This window comes from Pseudochaenichthys georgianus, unplaced genomic scaffold, assembly GCF_902827115.2.
Source record: "Pseudochaenichthys georgianus unplaced genomic scaffold, fPseGeo1.2 scaffold_2056_arrow_ctg1, whole genome shotgun sequence".
Lineage (NCBI taxonomy): Eukaryota > Metazoa > Chordata > Actinopteri > Perciformes > Channichthyidae > Pseudochaenichthys > Pseudochaenichthys georgianus.
In genome coordinates, this window is record NW_027262755.1 from 1 (window position 1) to 19,569 (window position 19,569).

The following is a 19,569-nucleotide window of genomic DNA, read 5'->3' on the forward strand; positions in this document are numbered from 1 at the left end:
GAGGAACCTGTGATATAGCACCTGATGGAGGAACCTGTGATATAGCACCTGATAGAGGAACCTGTGATATAGCACCTGATGGAGGAACCTGTGATATAGCACCTGATGGAGGAACCTGTGATATAGCACCTGATAGAGGAACCTGTGATATAGCACCTGATGGAGGAACCTGTGATATAGCACCTGATGGAGGAACCTGTGATATAGCACCTGATAGGAGGAACCTGTGATATAGCACCTGATGGAGGAACCTGTGATATAGCACCTGATGGAGGAACCTGTGATATAGCACCTGATGGAGGAACCTGTGATATAGCACCTGATGGAGGAACCTGTGATATAGCACCTGATGGAGGAACCTGTGATATAGCACCTGATGGAGGAACCTGTGATATAGCACCTGATGGAGGAACCTGTGATATAGCACCTGATGGAGGAACCTGTGATATAGCACCTGATGGAGGAACCTGTGATATAGCACCTGATGGAGGAACCTGTGATATAGCACCTGATGGAGGAACCTGTGATATAGCACCTGATGGAGGAACCTGTGATATAGCACCTGATGGAGGAACCTGTGATATAGCACCTGATAGAGGAACCTGTGATATAGCACCTGATGGAGGAACCTGTGATATAGCACCTGATGGAGGAACCTGTGATATAGCACCTGATGGAGGAACCTGTGATATAGCACCTGATGGAGGAACCTGTGATATAGCACCTGATAGAGGAACCTGTGATATAGCACCTGATAGGAGGAACCTGTGATATAGCACCTGATGGAGGAACCTGTGATATAGCACCTGATGGAGGAACCTGTGATATAGCACCTGATGGAGGAACCTGTGATATAGCACCTGATGGAGGAACCTGTGATATAGCACCTGATGGAGGAACCTGTGATATAGCACCTGATGGAGGAACCTGTGATATAGCACCTGATAGGAGGAACCTGTGATATAGCACCTGATGGAGGAACCTGTGATATAGCACCTGATGGAGGAACCTGTGATATAGCACCTGATGGAGGAACCTGTGATATAGCACCTGATAGAGGAACCTGTGATATAGCACCTGATGGAGGAACCTGTGATATAGCACCTGATGGAGGAACCTGTGATATAGCACCTGATGGAGGAACCTGTGATATAGCACCTGATGGAGGAACCTGTGATATAGCACCTGATGGAGGAACCTGTGATATAGCACCTGATAGAGGAACCTGTGATATAGCACCTGATGGAGGAACCTGTGATATAGCACCTGATGGAGGAACCTGTGATATAGCACCTGATAGAGGAACCTGTGATATAACTATAATGTATATTTTGTGTTTTTTCAGGGATAAAGGAAAGCAGTCAGAACAGCATCTTCAAAGTGGTGGCATCCATCCTTCACCTCGGGAACATCGAAATCTGCACAGAGCGAGACGGAGAGTCGTGTCACGTGCCTGTACGTTAGCATCAGCTGCTGTCACGTGTCTCTACGTTAGCATCAGCTGCTGTCAGGTGTCTCTACGTTAGCATCAGCTGCTGTCACGTGTCTCTACGTTAGCATCAGCTGCTGTCAGGTGTCTCCACGTTAGCATCAGCTGCTGTCAGGTGTCTCTACGTTAGCATCAGCTGCTGTCAGGTGTCTCCACGTTAGCATCAGCTGCTGTCAGGTGTCTCTACGTTAGCATCAGCTGCTGTCAGGTGTCTCTACGTTAGCATCAGCTGCTGTCACGTGTCTCTACGTTAGCATCAGCTGCTGTCACGTGTCTCTACGTTAGCATCAGCTGCTGTCACGTGTCTCTACGTTAGCATCAGCTGCTGTCAGGTGTCTCTACGTTAGCATCAGCTGCTGTCAGGTGTCTCTACGTTAGCATCAGCTGCTGTCACGTGTCTCTACGTTAGCATCAGCTGCTGTCAGGTGTCTCTACGTTAGCATCAGCTGCTGTCACGTGTCTCTACGTTAGCATCAGCTGCTGTCAGGTGTGTCTACGTTAGCATCAGCTGCTGTCAGGTGTCTCTACGTTAGCATCAGCTGCTGTCAGGTGTCTCTACGTTAGCATCAGCTGCTGTCACGTGTCTCTACGTTAGCATCAGCTGCTGTCAGGTGTCTCTACGTTAGCATCAGCTGCTGTCAGGTGTCTCTACGTTAGCATCAGCTGCTGTCACGTGTCTCTACGTTAGCATCAGCTGCTGTCACGTGTCTCTACGTTAGCATCAGCTGCTGTCAGGTGTCTCTACGTTAGCATCAGCTGCTGTCAGGTGTCTCTACGTTAGCATCAGCTGCTGTCACGTGTCTCTACGTTAGCATCAGCTGCTGTCACGTGTCTCTACGTTAGCATCAGCTGCTGTCACGTGTCTCTACGTTAGCATCAGCTGCTGTCAGGTGTCTCTACGTTAGCATCAGCTGCTGTCAGGTGTCTCTACGTTAGCATCAGCTGCTGTCACGTGTCTCTACGTTAGCATCAGCTGCTGTCAGGTGTCTCTACGTTAGCATCAGCTGCTGTCAGGTGTCTCTACGTTAGCATCAGCTGCTGTCAGGTGTCTCTACGTTAGCATCAGCTGCTGTCACGTGTCTCTACGTTAGCATCAGCTGCTGTCACGTGTCTCTACGTTAGCATCAGCTGCTGTCACGTGTCTCTACGTTAGCATCAGCTGCTGTCACGTGTCTCTACGTTAGCATCAGCTGCTGTCACGTGTCTCTACGTTAGCATCAGCTGCTGTCACGTGTCTCTACGTTAGCATCAGCTGCTGTCAGGTGTCTCTACGTTAGCATCAGCTGCTGTCAGGTGTCTCTACGTTAGCATCAGCTGCTGTCACGTGTCTCTACGTTAGCATCAGCTGCTGTCACGTGTCTCTACGTTAGCATCAGCTGCTGTCACGTGTCTCTACGTTAGCATCAGCTGCTGTCACGTGTCTCTACGTTAGCATCAGCTGCTGTCAGGTGTCTCCACGTTAGCATCAGCTGCTGTCACGTGTCTCTACGTTAGCATCAGCTGCTGTCAGGTGTCTCTACGTTAGCATCAGCTGCTGTCACGTGTCTCTACGTTAGCATCAGCTGCTGTCAGGTGTGTCTAGTTAGCATCAGCTGCTGTCAGGTGTCTCTACGTTAGCATCAGCTGCTGTCAGGTGTGTCTAGTTAGCATCAGCTGCTGTCAGGTGTCTCTACGTTAGCATCAGCTGCTGTCAGGTGTCTCTACGTTAGCATCAGCTGCTGTCACGTGTCTCTACGTTAGCATCAGCTGCGTCTACGTTAGCATCAGCTGCTGTCAGGTGTGTCTACGTTAGCATCAGCTGCTGTCAGGTGTCTCTACGTTAGCATCAGCTGCTGTCAGGTGTCTCTACGTTAGCATCAGCTGCTGTCAGGTGTGTCTACGTTAGCATCAGCTGCTGTCAGGTGTCTCTACGTTAGCATCAGCTGCTGTCACGTGTCTCTACGTTAGCATCAGCTGCTGTCAGGTGTCTCTACGTTAGCATCAGCTGCTGTCACGTGTCTCTACGTTAGCATCAGCTGCTGTCAGGTGTCTCTACGTTAGCATCAGCTGCTGTCAGGTGTCTCTACGTTAGCATCAGCTGCTGTCAGGTGTCTCTACGTTAGCATCAGCTGCTGTCAGGTGTGTCTACGTTAGCATCAGCTGCTGTCACGTGTCTCTACGTTAGCATCAGCTGCTGTCAGGTGTGTCTAGTTAGCATCAGCTGCTGTCACGTGTCTCTACGTTAGCATCAGCTGCTGTCACGTGTCTCTACGTTAGCATCAGCTGCTGTCACGTGTCTCTACGTTAGCATCAGCTGCTGTCAGGTGTCTCTACGTTAGCATCAGCTGCTGTCACGTGTCTCTACGTTAGCATCAGCTGCTGTCAGGTGTCTCTACGTTAGCATCAGCTGCTGTCACGTGTCTCTACGTTAGCATCAGCTGCTGTCAGGTGTCTCCACGTTAGCATCAGCTGCTGTCAGGTGTCTCTACGTTAGCATCAGCTGCTGTCAGGTGTCTCCACGTTAGCATCAGCTGCTGTCACGTGTCTCTACGTTAGCATCAGCTGCTGTCAGGTGTCTCTACGTTAGCATCAGCTGCTGTCACGTGTCTCTACGTTAGCATCAGCTGCTGTCACGTGTCTCTACGTTAGCATCAGCTGCTGTCACGTGTCTCTACGTTAGCATCAGCTGCTGTCAGGTGTGTCTACGTTAGCATCAGCTGCTGTCACGTGTCTCTACGTTAGCATCAGCTGCTGTCAGGTGTGTCTAGTTAGCATCAGCTGCTGTCAGGTGTCTCTACGTTAGCATCAGCTGCTGTCAGGTGTGTCTAGTTAGCATCAGCTGCTGTCAGGTGTCTCTACGTTAGCATCAGCTGCTGTCAGGTGTCTCTACGTTAGCATCAGCTGCTGTCACGTGTCTCTACGTTAGCATCAGCTGCGTCTACGTTAGCATCAGCTGCTGTCAGGTGTGTCTACGTTAGCATCAGCTGCTGTCAGGTGTCTCTACGTTAGCATCAGCTGCTGTCAGGTGTCTCTACGTTAGCATCAGCTGCTGTCAGGTGTGTCTACGTTAGCATCAGCTGCTGTCAGGTGTCTCTACGTTAGCATCAGCTGCTGTCACGTGTCTCTACGTTAGCATCAGCTGCTGTCAGGTGTCTCTACGTTAGCATCAGCTGCTGTCAGGTGTCTCTACGTTAGCATCAGCTGCTGTCAGGTGTCTCTACGTTAGCATCAGCTGCTGTCAGGTGTCTCTACGTTAGCATCAGCTGCTGTCAGGTGTGTCTACGTTAGCATCAGCTGCTGTCACGTGTCTCTACGTTAGCATCAGCTGCTGTCACGTGTCTCTACGTTAGCATCAGCTGCTGTCACGTGTCTCTACGTTAGCATCAGCTGCTGTCAGGTGTCTCTACGTTAGCATCAGCTGCTGTCACGTGTCTCTACGTTAGCATCAGCTGCTGTCACGTGTCTCTACGTTAGCATCAGCTGCTGTCACGTGTCTCTACGTTAGCATCAGCTGCTGTCACGTGTCTCTACGTTAGCATCAGCTGCTGTCAGGTGTCTCTACGTTAGCATCAGCTGCTGTCAGGTGTGTCTACGTTAGCATCAGCTGCTGTTCGTGTCTCTACGTTAGCATCAGCTGCTGTCACGTGTCTCTACGTTAGCATCAGCTGCTGTCACGTGTCTCTACGTTAGCATCAGCTGCTGTCACGTGTCTCTACGTTAGCATCAGCTGCTGTCACGTGTCTCTACGTTAGCATCAGCTGCTGTCACGTGTCTCTACGTTAGCATCAGCTGCTGTCAGGTGTCTCTACGTTAGCATCAGCTGCTGTCACGTGTCTCTACGTTAGCATCAGCTGCTGTCAGGTGTCTCTACGTTAGCATCAGCTGCTGTCAGGTGTGTCTACGTTAGCATCAGCTGCTGTCAGGTGTGTCTAGTTAGCATCAGCTGCTGTCACGTGTCTCTACGTTAGCATCAGCTGCTGTCACGTGTCTCTACGTTAGCATCAGCTGCTGTCACGTGTCTCTACGTTAGCATCAGCTGCTGTCACGTGTCTCTACGTTAGCATCAGCTGCTGTCACGTGTCTCTACGTTAGCATCAGCTGCTGTCACGTGTCTCTACGTTAGCATCAGCTGCTGTCAGGTGTCTCTACGTTAGCATCAGCTGCTGTCACGTGTCTCTACGTTAGCATCAGCTGCTGTCAGGTGTCTCTACGTTAGCATCAGCTGCTGTCAGGTGTGTCTACGTTAGCATCAGCTGCTGTCAGGTGTGTCTAGTTAGCATCAGCTGCTGTCAGGTGTCTCTACGTTAGCATCAGCTGCTGTCAGGTGTCTCTACGTTAGCATCAGCTGCTGTCAGGTGTCTCTACGTTAGCATCAGCTGCTGTCACGTGTCTCTACGTTAGCATCAGCTGCGTCTACGTTAGCATCAGCTGCTGTCAGGTGTGTCTAGTTAGTGTCAGCTGCTGTCAGGTGTCTCTACGTTAGCATCAGCTGCTGTCAGGTGTCTCTACGTTAGCATCAGCTGCGTCTACGTTAGCATCAGCTGCTGTCAGGTGTGTCTAGTTAGTGTCAGCTGCTGTCAGGTGTCTCTACGTTAGCATCAGCTGCTGTCAGGTGTCTCTACGTTAGCATCAGCTGCTGTCAGGTGTCTCTACGTTAGCATCAGCTGCTGTCAGGTGTCTCTACGTTAGCATCAGCTGCTGTCACGTGTCTCTACGTTAGCATCAGCTGCGTCTACGTTAGCATCAGCTGCTGTCAGGTGTGTCTAGTTAGTGTCAGCTGCTGTCAGGTGTCTCTACGTTAGCATCAGCTGCTGTCAGGTGTCTCTACGTTAGCATCAGCTGCTGTCAGGTGTCTCTACGTTAGCATCAGCTGCTGTCACGTGTCTCTACGTTAGCATCAGCTGCTGTCAGGTGTGTCTAGTTAGCATCAGCTGCTGTCACGTGTCTCTACGTTAGCATCAGCTGCGTCTACGTTAGCATCAGCTGCTGTCAGGTGTGTCTAGTTAGTGTCAGCTGCTGTCAGGTGTCTCTACGTTAGCATCAGCTGCTGTCAGGTGTCTCTACGTTAGCATCAGCTGCTGTCAGGTGTGTCTACGTTAGCATCAGCTGCTGTCAGGTGTCTCTACGTTAGCATCAGCTGCTGTCACGTGTCTCTACGTTAGCATCAGCTGCTGTCAGGTGTCTCTACGTTAGCATCAGCTGCTGTCAGGTGTGTCTACGTTAGCATCAGCTGCTGTCACGTGTCTCTACGTTAGCATCAGCTGCTGTCAGGTGTCTCTACGTTAGCATCAGCTGCTGTCAGGTGTGTCTAGTTAGCATCAGCTGCTGTCAGGTGTCTCTACGTTAGCATCAGCTGCTGTCACGTGTCTCTACGTTAGCATCAGCTGCGTCTACGTTAGCATCAGCTGCTGTCAGGTGTGTCTAGTTAGTGTCAGCTGCTGTCAGGTGTCTCTACGTTAGCATCAGCTGCTGTCAGGTGTGTCTACGTTAGCATCAGCTGCTGTCAGGTGTCTCTACGTTAGCATCAGCTGCTGTCAGGTGTCTCTACGTTAGCATCAGCTGCTGTCACGTGTCTCTACGTTAGCATCAGCTGCGTCTACGTTAGCATCAGCTGCTGTCAGGTGTGTCTAGTTAGTGTCAGCTGCTGTCAGGTGTCTCTACGTTAGCATCAGCTGCTGTCAGGTGTCTCTACGTTAGCATCAGCTGCTGTCAGGTGTCTCTACGTTAGCATCAGCTGCTGTCACGTGTCTCTACGTTAGCATCAGCTGCTGTCAGGTGTGTCTAGTTAGTGTCAGCTGCTGTCACGTGTCACTCAACAAGAAAGCCCTCATCCTCCATGAACTAATCTTGGAAAAATCCCTTGATTTCCTTCTGCTCACCTAAACCTGGCAACAGCCCGATTACTTCTTCTCCCTCAACCAAACATCCCCCCTGGCTTTAAATACATCACTAAACCCCGCCCCTCCCGCCGTGGTGGTGGCCTTGCTGTAATCCACAATCAGAACATCCAGATCACAGAACTAACTCTCCCCTCAGTATCATCCTTTGAATTCATTGCCTTCAAAGCCCCTCCCTCACTGACAGTCATCCTCATCTACCGGCCTCCTAAACCTCATCCCTCCTTCCTCTCCGATTTCACTGAATTCCTCACACTTGCCTCATCCCTCTCTCAACGTCTGTTACTACTTGGTGACCTCAACATTCACATTGACTCACCCACCTGCAAGCTGGCATCCGAATTCACAACCCTACTGGACAATTACTCTATCGCCCAACATGTCACCTTCCCCACTCATGACAAAGGACACATCCTTGACCTCGTCTGCTCTACCAACCTCCCAGTGATTGACCTCCACCCTTGCCCATTTCCCCTCTCCGACCACAAACTCATACAATTCACCATTTCCCCCCCCACCCGAAAACCCCTGCCCACCCAGAAACATCACCTTCCGTAACCATCTCCCCGAACTGCTATCGTCTAATCTCCCCCTGGACGCAACCCTCAGCTCACCTGACGATCTGCTCAACCACCTCAACACTCGAGCCCCCCTCAAAAATAAAACTGTTACTTTCAAGACCTCCTCGCCCTGGTTCACACCCGCACTGCGTAAAATGAAGCAGCGAGGCCGCCAACTTGAACGTCTTTCAAAGAAATCATCCCTCACAGTCCATTCCATAAGCTACCAACTCCATCTCAATGCATACAAAGATGCTCTTATTGCCGCTAAACCTGCCTACCTCTCCAACATCTTCACTGACCCCTCCCGTAACCCCAGGACCCTCTTCTCCACAGTTAACAAGCTCTTCAAACCCCGTGCTGATAACCTCCCTACTTCTACTTCCGCTACTTGCAGCTCATTCCTCCAGTTTTTCGCAGACAAAATGAACGCCATTAACCACTCCTGCTCAGCTCCATCTGACACACAAGCCTCTCCACCAACCTCCACCGCTTCTCCCCCATCTCCCTTGACCTCCCGACTCCTCCTCCCCAGCGCCGCCTCTCCCAGTTCAACCTGGTCGGTTCCTCAAATCCCACAACCTGCTCCCTTGACCCTCTACCCTCCTCTCCTGAAGTCCTGCCTCCCCGTCCTCTGCCCCTATCTTGCTAAACTTTTCAACTCCTCGCTGTCCCAAGGAACCGTCCCCTCTGCCTTCAAAACTGCTGCCGTTACTCCAATCCTCATAAAACCTGGTCTGGATCCCTCCTCCCTCAGTAACTACCGCCCCATCTTCATCCTACCATTCCTCTCAAAAACTCTTGAACGCATTGTAGCCAAACAAATTCACTGCCATCTCCAAACCAACCAGCTTTATGAACTCCTTCAGTCTGGATTTCGTCCTCACCAAAGCACAGAAACTGCACTCATCAAAGTCCTCAATGACCTCCTCACCTCTGCTGACACTGGTTCCCTCAACATCCTCACCCTCCTCGACCTGAGTGCAGCCTTCGATGGCTCCAGTCCTACCCACTTCATCTCCCTCCCAAACCACTCCTCTGCCACAGCTTCAGTCACCGAAGGCGTTCCTCAAGGTTCAGTACTCGGCCCCCTCTTCATCATTTACATCCTCCCCCTCGGTCAGATACTCCGCCACTTCAACCTGGACTTCCACTGCTATGCTGATGACACTCAGATCTACCTCAGCCCCAAACCCCTCCATAACCCGCCCCTCACCCACATCGACTCCTGTCTGACAGCTATTAAAGCTTGGATGCAACATAACCTCCTCAAACTGAACAGCAACAAAACAGAACTCCTCCTAATCGGCTCCAAATCCACCCTCAGCAAGGTCACCAACATAACTCTCACCATCGATGGCTCCATTGTTTCCCCTCCAATCTTTGACCCCACCCTCTCCCTCGAACCTCACATCCGCCAAACAGTCAAAACCTGCTTTTTCCACCTCCGCAATATTGCAAAAATCCTACCCTCTCTCACCGCCCGCAGCCGAACGACTAATCCATGCCTTCATTTCCTCCCGCCTCGACTACTGCAACGCACTTCTTTACGGCATCAGCACTATATCCCTCAACAGACTCCAACAGGTTCAACATGCAGCTGCACGTCTCCTCACGCAGACCACACCATGGCATCACCCCAGTCCTCAAAGACCTCCACTGGCTTCCTGTCTCCCATCGCATCAACTACAAAGTTCTGGTCCTCACCTACAAAGCACTCCACCATCTGGCCCCCCCTTATCTCACACACCTTCTCACTTCTTATCAACCCCCACGGTCCCTCAGACCCCCCACGGTCCCTCAGATCCACCGCAGCCGGACTCCTATCCACTCCCACATCCACACTCTGCAGCTTTGGGGACAGAGCCTTCTCAGTGGCAGCTCCTAGGCTCTGGAACTCCCTCCCCCAAGTGACTCTGAGTCCCTCACAGTCTTTCAGTCCCGCCTCAAAACACATCTTTTCAACTCTGTCTACCCATAAGCCCCCCCCTCTCAATCAACTTCCTCTCGACTGCCTTTTTATTTTGTACTTACTTGTTTGCCTGTCCTTGTTTGTCTACCCTCCCTCATCCTGTAAAGCGTCTTTGAGTTGTGAAAAGCGCTATATAAATAAAATGCATTATTATTATTACGTTAGCGTCAGCTGGCCACGTGTCGGTATGTTAGCATCATGTGTGGTCCAGGTTAGCGTTGTCAGCTAACGGGGCTCTTTGTTGCAGAGGGACGACCTCCACCTGCAGCACTTCAGCCGGCTGCTGGGCGTGGAGCTGCAGCAGATGGAGCACTGGCTCTGTCACAGGAAGCTGGTCACCTCATCGGAGACGTACCTGAAGAAGATGTCCAAGAAGCAGGCGGAGAACGCCCGCAATGCGCTCGCCAAACACATCTACGCCCGCATGTTCGACTGGATCGTGGACCACATCAACAAAGTCCTCCAGAGCTCGTCCAAACAGCACTCGTTCATCGGAGTGCTCGACATCTACGGGTGATTCCCCTGAATGATTACATGACCATAATAACCAATGATCTGCGACTGTCAGATCCTGGACCAATTCATACTTGACACATTCAGTTTGTTTTTGTGTCTTTTGTTTCGTTTTGCTGCAGCTTCGAGACGTTCGAGGTCAACAGCTTTGAGCAGTTCTGCATCAACTACGCCAACGAGAAGCTTCAGCAGCAGTTCAACTCTGTGAGCCTCTTTAAAACCTGCAGGGTGTTTCTGAATCATGCAGAGGAAGATATGATGTGTGCAGTTTGAGCCTCTGTCTCTTTAGATATCCTGCAGTAAGATTCTGATATCTGGTTTATATCTGAAGGTGGTATATAGCGTTAGCTCTGCTCTGAAGGTGGTATATAGAGTTAGCTCTGCTCTGAAGGTGGTATATAGAGTTAGCTCTGCTCTGAAGGTGGTATATAGCGTTAGCTCTGCTCTGAAGGTGGTATATAGCGTTAGCTCTGCCCTGAAGGTGGTATATAGCGTTAGCTCTGCTCTGAAGGTGGTATATAGAGTTAGCTCTGCTCTGAAGGTGGTATATAGCGTTAGCTCTGCTCTGAAGGTGGTATATAGCGTTAGCTCTGCCCTGAAGGTGGTATATAGCGTTAGCTCTGCTCTGAAGGTGGTATATAGCGTTAGCTCTGCTCTGAAGGTGGTATATAGAGTTAGCTCTGCTCTGAAGGTGGTATATAGAGTTAGCTCTGCTCTGAAGGTGGTATATAGAGTTAGCTCTGCTCTGAAGGTGGTATATAGAGTTAGCTCTGCTCTGAAGGTGGTATATAGCGTTAGCTCTGCTCTGAAGGTGGTATATAGAGTTAGCTCTGCTCTGAAGGTGGTATATAGCGTTAGCTCTGCTCTGAAGGTGGTATATAGAGTTAGCTCTGCCCTGAAGGTGGTATATAGCGTTAGCTCTGCTCTGAAGGTGGTATATAGAGTTAGCTCTGCTCTGAAGGTGGTATATAGAGTTAGCTCTGCTCTGAAGGTGGTATATAGAGTTAGCTCTGCTCTGAAGGTGGTATATAGAGTTAGCTCTGCTCTGAAGGTGGTATATAGAGTTAGCTCTGCTCTGAAGGTGGTATATAGAGTTAGCTCTGCTATGAAGGTGGTATATAGCGTTAGCTCTGCTCTGAAGGTGGTATATAGCGTTAGCTCTGCTCTGAAGGTGGTATATAGAGTTAGCTCTGCTCTGAAGGTGGTATATAGAGTTAGCTCTGCTCTGAAGGTGGTATATAGAGTTAGCTCTGCTATGAAGGTGGTATATAGCGTTAGCTCTGCTCTGAAGGTGGTATATAGCGTTAGCTCTGCTCTGAAGGTGGTATATAGAGTTAGCTCTGCTCTGAAGGTGGTATATAGAGTTAGCTCTGCCCTGAAGGTGGTATATAGCGTTAGCTCTGCTCTGAAGGTGGTATATAGCGTTAGCTCTGCCCTGAAGGTGGTATATAGAGTTAGCTCTGCTCTGAAGGTGGTATATAGCGTTAGCTCTGCTCTGAAGGTGGTATATAGAGTTAGCTCTGCTATGAAGGTGGTATATAGAGTTAGCTCTGCCCTGAAGGTGGTATATAGAGTTAGCTCTGCTCTGAAGGTGGTATATAGAGTTAGCTCTGCTCTGAAGGTGGTATATAGAGTTAGCTCTGCTATGAAGGTGGTATATAGAGTTAGCTCTGCTCTGAAGGTGGTATATAGAGTTAGCTCTGCTCTGAAGGTGGTATATAGCGTTAGCTCTGCTCTGAAGGTGGTATATGGCGTTAGCTCTGCTCTGAAGGTGGTATATAGAGTTAGCTCTGCTCTGAAGGTGGTATATAGAGTTAGCTCTGCTCTGAAGGTGGTATATAGCGTTAGCTCTGCTCTGAAGGTGGTATATAGAGTTAGCTCTGCTCTGAAGGTGGTATATAGAGTTAGCTCTGCTCTGAAGGTGGTATATAGCGTTAGCTCTGCTCTGAAGGTGGTATATAGAGTTAGCTCTGCTCTGAAGGTGGTATATAGCGTTAGCTCTGCTATGAAGGTGGTATATAGCGTTAGCTCTGCTCTGAAGGTGGTATATAGAGTTAGCTCTGCTCTGAAGGTGGTATATAGCGTTAGCTCTGCTCTGAAGGTGGTATATAGAGTTAGCTCTGCTCTGAAGGTGGTATATAGCGTTAGCTCTGCTCTGAAGGTGGTATATAGAGTTAGCTCTGCTCTGAAGGTGGTATATAGCGTTAGCTCTGCTCTGAAGGTGGTATATAGAGTTAGCTCTGCTCTGAAGGTGGTATATAGAGTTAGCTCTGCTCTGAAGGTGGTATATAGCGTTAGCTCTGCTCTGAAGGTGGTATATAGCGTTAGCTCTGCTCTGAAGGTGGTATATAGAGTTAGCTCTGCTCTGAAGGTGGTATATAGAGTTAGCTCTGCTCTGAAGGTGGTATATAGAGTTAGCTCTGCTCTGAAGGTGGTATATAGAGTTAGCTCTGCTCTGAAGGTGGTATATAGCGTTAGCTCTGCCCTGAAGGTGGTATATAGAGTTAGCTCTGCTCTGAAGGTGGTATATAGAGTTAGCTCTGCTCTGAAGGTGGTATATAGCGTTAGCTCTGCTCTGAAGGTGGTATATAGAGTTAGCTCTGCTCTGAAGGTGGTATATAGCGTTAGCTCTGCTCTGAAGGTGGTATATAGAGTTAGCTCTGCTCTGAAGGTGGTATATAGAGTTAGCTCTGCTCTGAAGGTGGTATATAGAGTTAGCTCTGCTCTGAAGGTGGTATATAGAGTTAGCTCTGCTCTGAAGGTGGTATATAGAGTTAGCTCTGCTCTGAAGGTGGTATATAGCGTTAGCTCTGCTCTGAAGGTGGTATATAGAGTTAGCTCTGCTCTGAAGGTGGTATATAGCGTTAGCTCTGCTCTGAAGGTGGTATATAGAGTTAGCTCTGCTCTGAAGGTGTTATATAGCGTTAGCTCTGCCCTGAAGGTGGTATATAGAGTTAGCTCTGCTCTGAAGGTGGTATATAGAGTTAGCTCTGCTCTGAAGGTGGTATATAGCGTTAGCTCTGCTCTGAAGGTGGTATATAGAGTTAGCTCTGCTCTGAAGGTGTTATATAGCGTTAGCTCTGCCCTGAAGGTGGTATATAGAGTTAGCTCTGCTCTGAAGGTGGTATATAGAGTTAGCTCTGCTCTGAAGGTGGTATATAGAGTTAGCTCTGCTCTGAAGGTGGTATATAGCGTTAGCTCTGCTCTGAAGGTGGTATATAGAGTTAGCTCTGCTCTGAAGGTGGTATATAGCGTTAGCTCTGCTCTGAAGGTGGTATATAGCGTTAGCTCTGCTCTGAAGGTGGTATATAGCGTTAGCTCTGCTCTGAAGGTGGTATATAGCGTTAGCTCTGCTCTGAAGGTGGTATATAGAGTTAGCTCTGCTCTGAAGGTGGTATATAGCGTTATCTCTGCTCTGAAGGTGGTATATAGCGTTAGCTCTGCTCTGAAGGTGGTATATAGAGTTAGCTCTGCCCTGAAGGTGGTATATAGAGTTAGCTCTGCTCTGAAGGTGGTATATAGCGTTAGCTCTGCTCTGAAGGTGGTATATAGAGTTATCTCTGCTCTGAAGGTGGTATATAGAGTTATCTCTGCTCTGAAGGTGGTATATAGCGTTAGCTCTGCTCTGAAGGTGGTATATAGAGTTAGCTCTGCTCTGAAGGTGGTATATAGAGTTAGCTCTGCTCTGAAGGTGGTATATAGAGTTATCTCTGCTCTGAAGGTGGTATATAGCGTTAGCTCTGCTCTGAAGGTGGTATATAGAGTTAGCTCTGCTCTGAAGGTGGTATATAGAGTTAGCTCTGCTCTGAAGGTGGTATATAGAGTTAGCTCTGCTCTGAAGGTGGTATATAGAGTTAGCTCTGCTCTGAAGGTGGTATATAGAGTTAGCTCTGCTCTGAAGGTGGTATATAGAGTTAGCTCTGCCCTGAAGGTGGTATATAGAGTTAGCTCTGCTCTGAAGGTGGTATATAGAGTTAGCACTGCTCTGAAGGTGGTATATAGAGTTAGCTCTGCTCTGAAGGTGGTATATAGAGTTAGCTCTGCTCTGAAGGTGGTATATAGAGTTAGCTCTGCTCTGAAGGTGGTATATAGAGTTAGCTCTGCTCTGAAGGTGGTATATAGAGTTAGCTCTGCTCTGAAGGTGGTATATAGAGTTAGCACTGCTCTGAAGGTGGTATATAGAGTTAGCTCTGCTCTGAAGGTGGTATATAGAGTTAGCTCTGCTCTGAAGGTGGTATATAGAGTTAGCTCTGCTCTGAAGGTGGTATATAGAGTTAGCTCTGCTCTGAAGGTGGTATATAGAGTTAGCTCTGCTCTGAAGGTGGTATATAGAGTTAGCTCTGCTCTGAAGGTGGTATATAGCGTTAGCTCTGCTCTGAAGGTGGTATATAGCGTTAGCTCTGCTCTGAAGGTGGTATATAGCGTTAGCTCTGCTATGGGACAGATATCTGAAGGTACGATGTGTGTCCTCAGCATGTGTTCAAGCTGGAGCAGGAGGAGTACATGAAGGAGCTTATTCCCTGGACCCTGATAGACTTCTGCGATAACCAGCCGTGCATCGACCTGATCGAGGCCCGGCTGGGGGTCCTGGACCTGCTGGACGAAGAGTGTAAAGTCAGTGGTGGTGCTAGATTCACTTTTCATCTGTGTTGTATTATTGTTTGACAGACTTCACTTCCTGCTGGTATTAACCAGCCACTTCCTGTTGTAGGTTCCCAAAGGCACGGACCAGAACTGGGCCCAGAAGCTGTACCAGAAACACTCGAGCAGCGCTCACTTCCAGAAGCCCCGCATGTCCAACACCTCCTTCATCATCAACCACTTCGCCGACAAGGTGCTCAGAAACACCGTCGTGTCACCCGTGGTAACACGGCTCGATAGACTGTTCATCTCCATGACAACTTCTCATCATGTGACCGGCAGGTGGAGTACGAGTGTGAAGGGTTCCTGGAGAAGAACAGAGACACCGTGTACGAGGAGCAGATCAACATCCTGAAGGCCAGCCAGGTAACACCAGAACCAGAACCAGGGTCAGAGCCAGAACAGAACCAGGGTCAGAGTTAGAACCAGAACCGGGATCAGAGTTAGAACCATAGTTAGAAACAAGGTCAGAACCAGGGTCAGAGTTAGAACCAGAACCAGGATCAGAACCAGAGCCCCGGTCAGAGTTAGAACCAGGGTCAGAGTTAGAACCAGAACCAGGATCAGAACCAGATCCCCGGTCAGAGTTAGAACCAGGGTCCGAAACAGAACCAGAGTCAGAACCAGGGTTAGAACCATGGTCAGAACCACAGTCAGAGTTAGAACCAGGGTCAGAAACCGAACCAGGGTCAGAGTTAGAACCAGAACCGGGATCAGAACCTCCGAAACAGAACCAGGGTCAGAGTCAGAAGCAGGGTTAGAACCATGGTCAGAACCACAGTCAGAGTTAGAACCAGGGTCAGAGTTAGAACCAGAACCAGGATCAGAGTTAGAACCAGAACCAGGATCAGAACCAGAACAACGGTCAGAGTTAGAACCAGGGTCAGAAACAGAACCAGGGTCAGAGTTAGAACCAGAGTTAGAACCAGGGTCAGAACCAGAACCAAGGTCAGAGTTAGAACTAGAACCAGGATCAGAGTTAGAACCAGGGTCAGAACAAGAACCACGGTCAGAGTTAGAACCAGGGTCAGAAACAGAACCAGGGTCAGAGTTAGAACCAGAGTTAGAACCAGGGTCAGAACCAGAACCAAGGTCCGAGTTAGAACCAGAACCAGGGTCAGAGTTAGAACCAGAGTTAGAACCAGGGTCAGAACCAGAACCAAGGTCCGAGTTAGAACCAGAACCAGGGTCAGAGTTAGAACCAGAACCAAGGTCAGAGTTAGAACCAGAACCAAGGTCAGATTTAGAACCAGAGTTAGAACCAGGGTCAGAAACAGAACCAGGGTCAGAAACAGAACCAGGGTCAGAGTTAGAACCAGGGTCAGAACCAGAACCAGGGTCACACACACCCTGTTCCTCTCAGTTCCAGCTGGTTGCAGATCTGTTTAATGAGAAAGAGGACGTCGCCCCCCCGAAGTCGTCCAGAGTGAACGTCCGACCGGCGAAGCCGACGCCTCGACCCGCGAACAAAGAGCACCGCAAGACCGTGGGCCACCAGGTACTCTGTGTACTTTATTATATATAACTATATACTGCCAGGTACTCTGTGTACTTTATTATATATAACTATATACTGCCAGGTACTCTGTGTACTTTATTATATATAACTATATACTGCCAGGTACTCTGTGTACTTTATTATATCTAACTATATACTGTATACACATATACGATATACTGCAAGGTACTCTGTGTACTTTATTATATATAACTATATACTGCAAGGTACTCTGTGTACTTTATTATATCTAACTATATACTGTATACACATATACGATATACTGCAAGGTACTCTGTGTACTTTATTATATATACAATATACTGCCAGGTACTCTGTGTACTTTATTATATATACAATATACTGCAAGGTACTCTGTGTACTTTATTATATATACGATATACTGCCAGGTACTCTGTGTACTTTATTATATATACAATATACTGCAAGGTACTCTGTGTACTTTATTATATATACGATATACTGCCAGGTACTCTGTGTACTTTATTATATATACGATATACTGCCAGGTACTCTGTGTACTTTATTATATATACAATATACTGCAAGGTACTCTGTGTACTTTATTATATATACAATATACTGCAAGGTACTCTGTGTACTTTATTATATATACGATATACTGCCAGGTACTCTGTGTACTTTATTATATATACGATATACTGCCAGGTACTCTGTGTACTTTATTATATATACAATATACTGCAAGGTACTCTGTGTACTTTATTATATATACAATATACTGCAAGGTACTCTGTGTACTTTATTATATATACGATATACTGCCAGGTACTCTGTGTACTTTATTATATATACGATATACTGCCAGGTACACTAAATACACTCTGACGTGTTTCCTGACGTGTTTCCTGTGTATTCAGTTCCGCAGTTCTCTTCGCATGCTCATGGAGACTCTGAACGCGACGACTCCTCATTACGTCCGCTGCATCAAACCCAACGATTACAAGGAGGCGTTCTCGTGAGTCCTCTCTGTTGGAGAAGCTGTGTTCTAGAAACACCCAGCTGTGTTCTAGAAACACCCAGCTGTGTTCTAGAAACACCCAGCTGTGTTCTAGCCCAATCAGAAGCGTTGCTGTCAGAACCAATGAGACGTGTTCTGGAAGTAACATGCTCTGTGTTCACATTAGCATGCTAGCACTCAGAGCTAACCTGTGCTGGAGAGAGAGGGTGAGGAAGCAGGAAGTCAGGAGGAAGTCACCTGGTGGTGAACCTGAGAGAGAGAGAGAGAGAGAGAGAGAGAGAGAGAGAGAGAGAGAGAGAGAGAGAGAGAGAGAGAGAGAGAGAGAGAGAAAATCAATGTGTTCTTTAAACTCTCAGGTCCAATGAGTGACACAACAAGGGAACCCAGTCAGCTGTACACATGACATCCTGCCTACAGGTGGGCCCAGTCAGCTGTACACATGACATCCTGCCTACAGGTGGGCCCAGACAGCTGTACACATGACATCCTGCCTACAGGTGGGCCCAGACAGCTGTACACATGACATCCTGCTCACAGGTGGGCCCAGACAGCTGTACACATGACATCCTGCTCACAGGTGGGCCCAGACAGCTGTACACATGACATCCTGCTCACAGGTGGGCCCAGACACCTGTACACATGACATCCTGCCTACAGGTGGGCCCAGTCAGCTGTACACATGACATCCTGCCTACAGGTGGGCCCAGTCAGCTGTACACATGACATCCTGCTCACAGGTGGGCCCAGACAGCTGTACACATGACATCCTGCCTACAGGTGGGCCCAGTCAGCTGTACACATGACATCCTACTTACAGGTGGGCCCAGACAGCTGTACACATGACATCCTGCCTACAGGTGGGCCCAGACAGCTGTACACATGACATCCTGCTCATAGGTGGGCCCAGACAGCTGTACACATGACATCCTGCTCACAGGTGGGCCCAGACAGCTGTACACATGACATCCTGCTCACAGGTGGGCCCAGACACCTGTACACATGACATCCTGCCTACAGGTGGGCCCAGTCAGCTGTACACATGACATCCTACTTACAGGTGGGCCCAGACAGCTGTACACATGACATCCTGCCTACAGGTGGGCCCAGTCAGCTGTACACATGACATCCTGCCTACAGGTGGGCCCAGACAGCTGTACACATGACATCCTGCCTACAGGTGGGCCCAGTCAGCTGTACACATGACATCCTACTTACAGGTGGGCCCAGACAGCTGTACACATGACATCCTGCCTACAGGTGGGCCCAGACAGCTGTACACATGACATCCTGCTCACAGGTGGGCCCAGACAGCTGTACACATGACATCCTGCTCACAGGTGGGCCCAGACAGCTGTACACATGACATCCTGCCTACAGGTGGGCCCAGTCAGCTGTACACATGACATCCTGCCTACAGGTGGGCCCAGACAGCTGTACACATGACATCCTGCCTACAGGTGGGCCCAGACAGCTGTACACATGACATCCTGCTCACAGGTGGGCCCAGACAGCTGTACACATGACATCCTGCTCACAGGTGGGCCCAGTCAGCTGTACACATGACATCCTGCTCACAGGTGGGCCCAGACAGTGGAGACACATTCACCATGGCCTTGAACTCACCTGATCTGATAAATGACATGTCACTATTTGACCAAAATCAATATGGTCCTACCAAAGACGGTGTAAACATGGCCATTGATTATATCAACATGATATTTCACAAGGCAGCTATTAAAGCTGACCTTATCAAGCAAAGACGGAAGCCTGTTAAAAGGCAAAACGCTGACACATGGTTTGACCAGGAATGCAAGACCATCAGAAAGACCTGAGAAAAATAGCAAATGAAAAACATCGGCAACCAAACAACCCAGCCTTACGCATCAGATACAATGACGTCTTAAACAAATATAAATGTACAATAAGGAACAAGAAACTAAATGATACCCACATGGAACTTGAGGATATTGAGAAAGCCATTGATCAAAATCAATTCTGGGATCTGTGGAACAACGTC

At 48.8% G+C, this 19,569-nt stretch overlaps 1 protein-coding gene across 1 annotated transcript; it reads left to right on the forward strand.

Moving 5' to 3' along the window:
* Nucleotides 1–1,345: 1,345 nt before the first annotated feature.
* Nucleotides 1,346–17,549, forward strand: LOC117441856 (unconventional myosin-Vb-like; the record flags this gene model as incomplete). Its single annotated transcript, XM_034077875.1, has 8 exons — nt 1,346–1,455; nt 10,145–10,410; nt 10,533–10,614; nt 14,884–15,024; nt 15,122–15,244; nt 15,334–15,417; nt 16,415–16,549; nt 17,452–17,549. Coding segments are annotated over 8 exons (1,039 nt in total), but the record flags the coding sequence as incomplete, so codon positions are not given.
* Nucleotides 17,550–19,569: the final 2,020 nt, after the last annotated feature.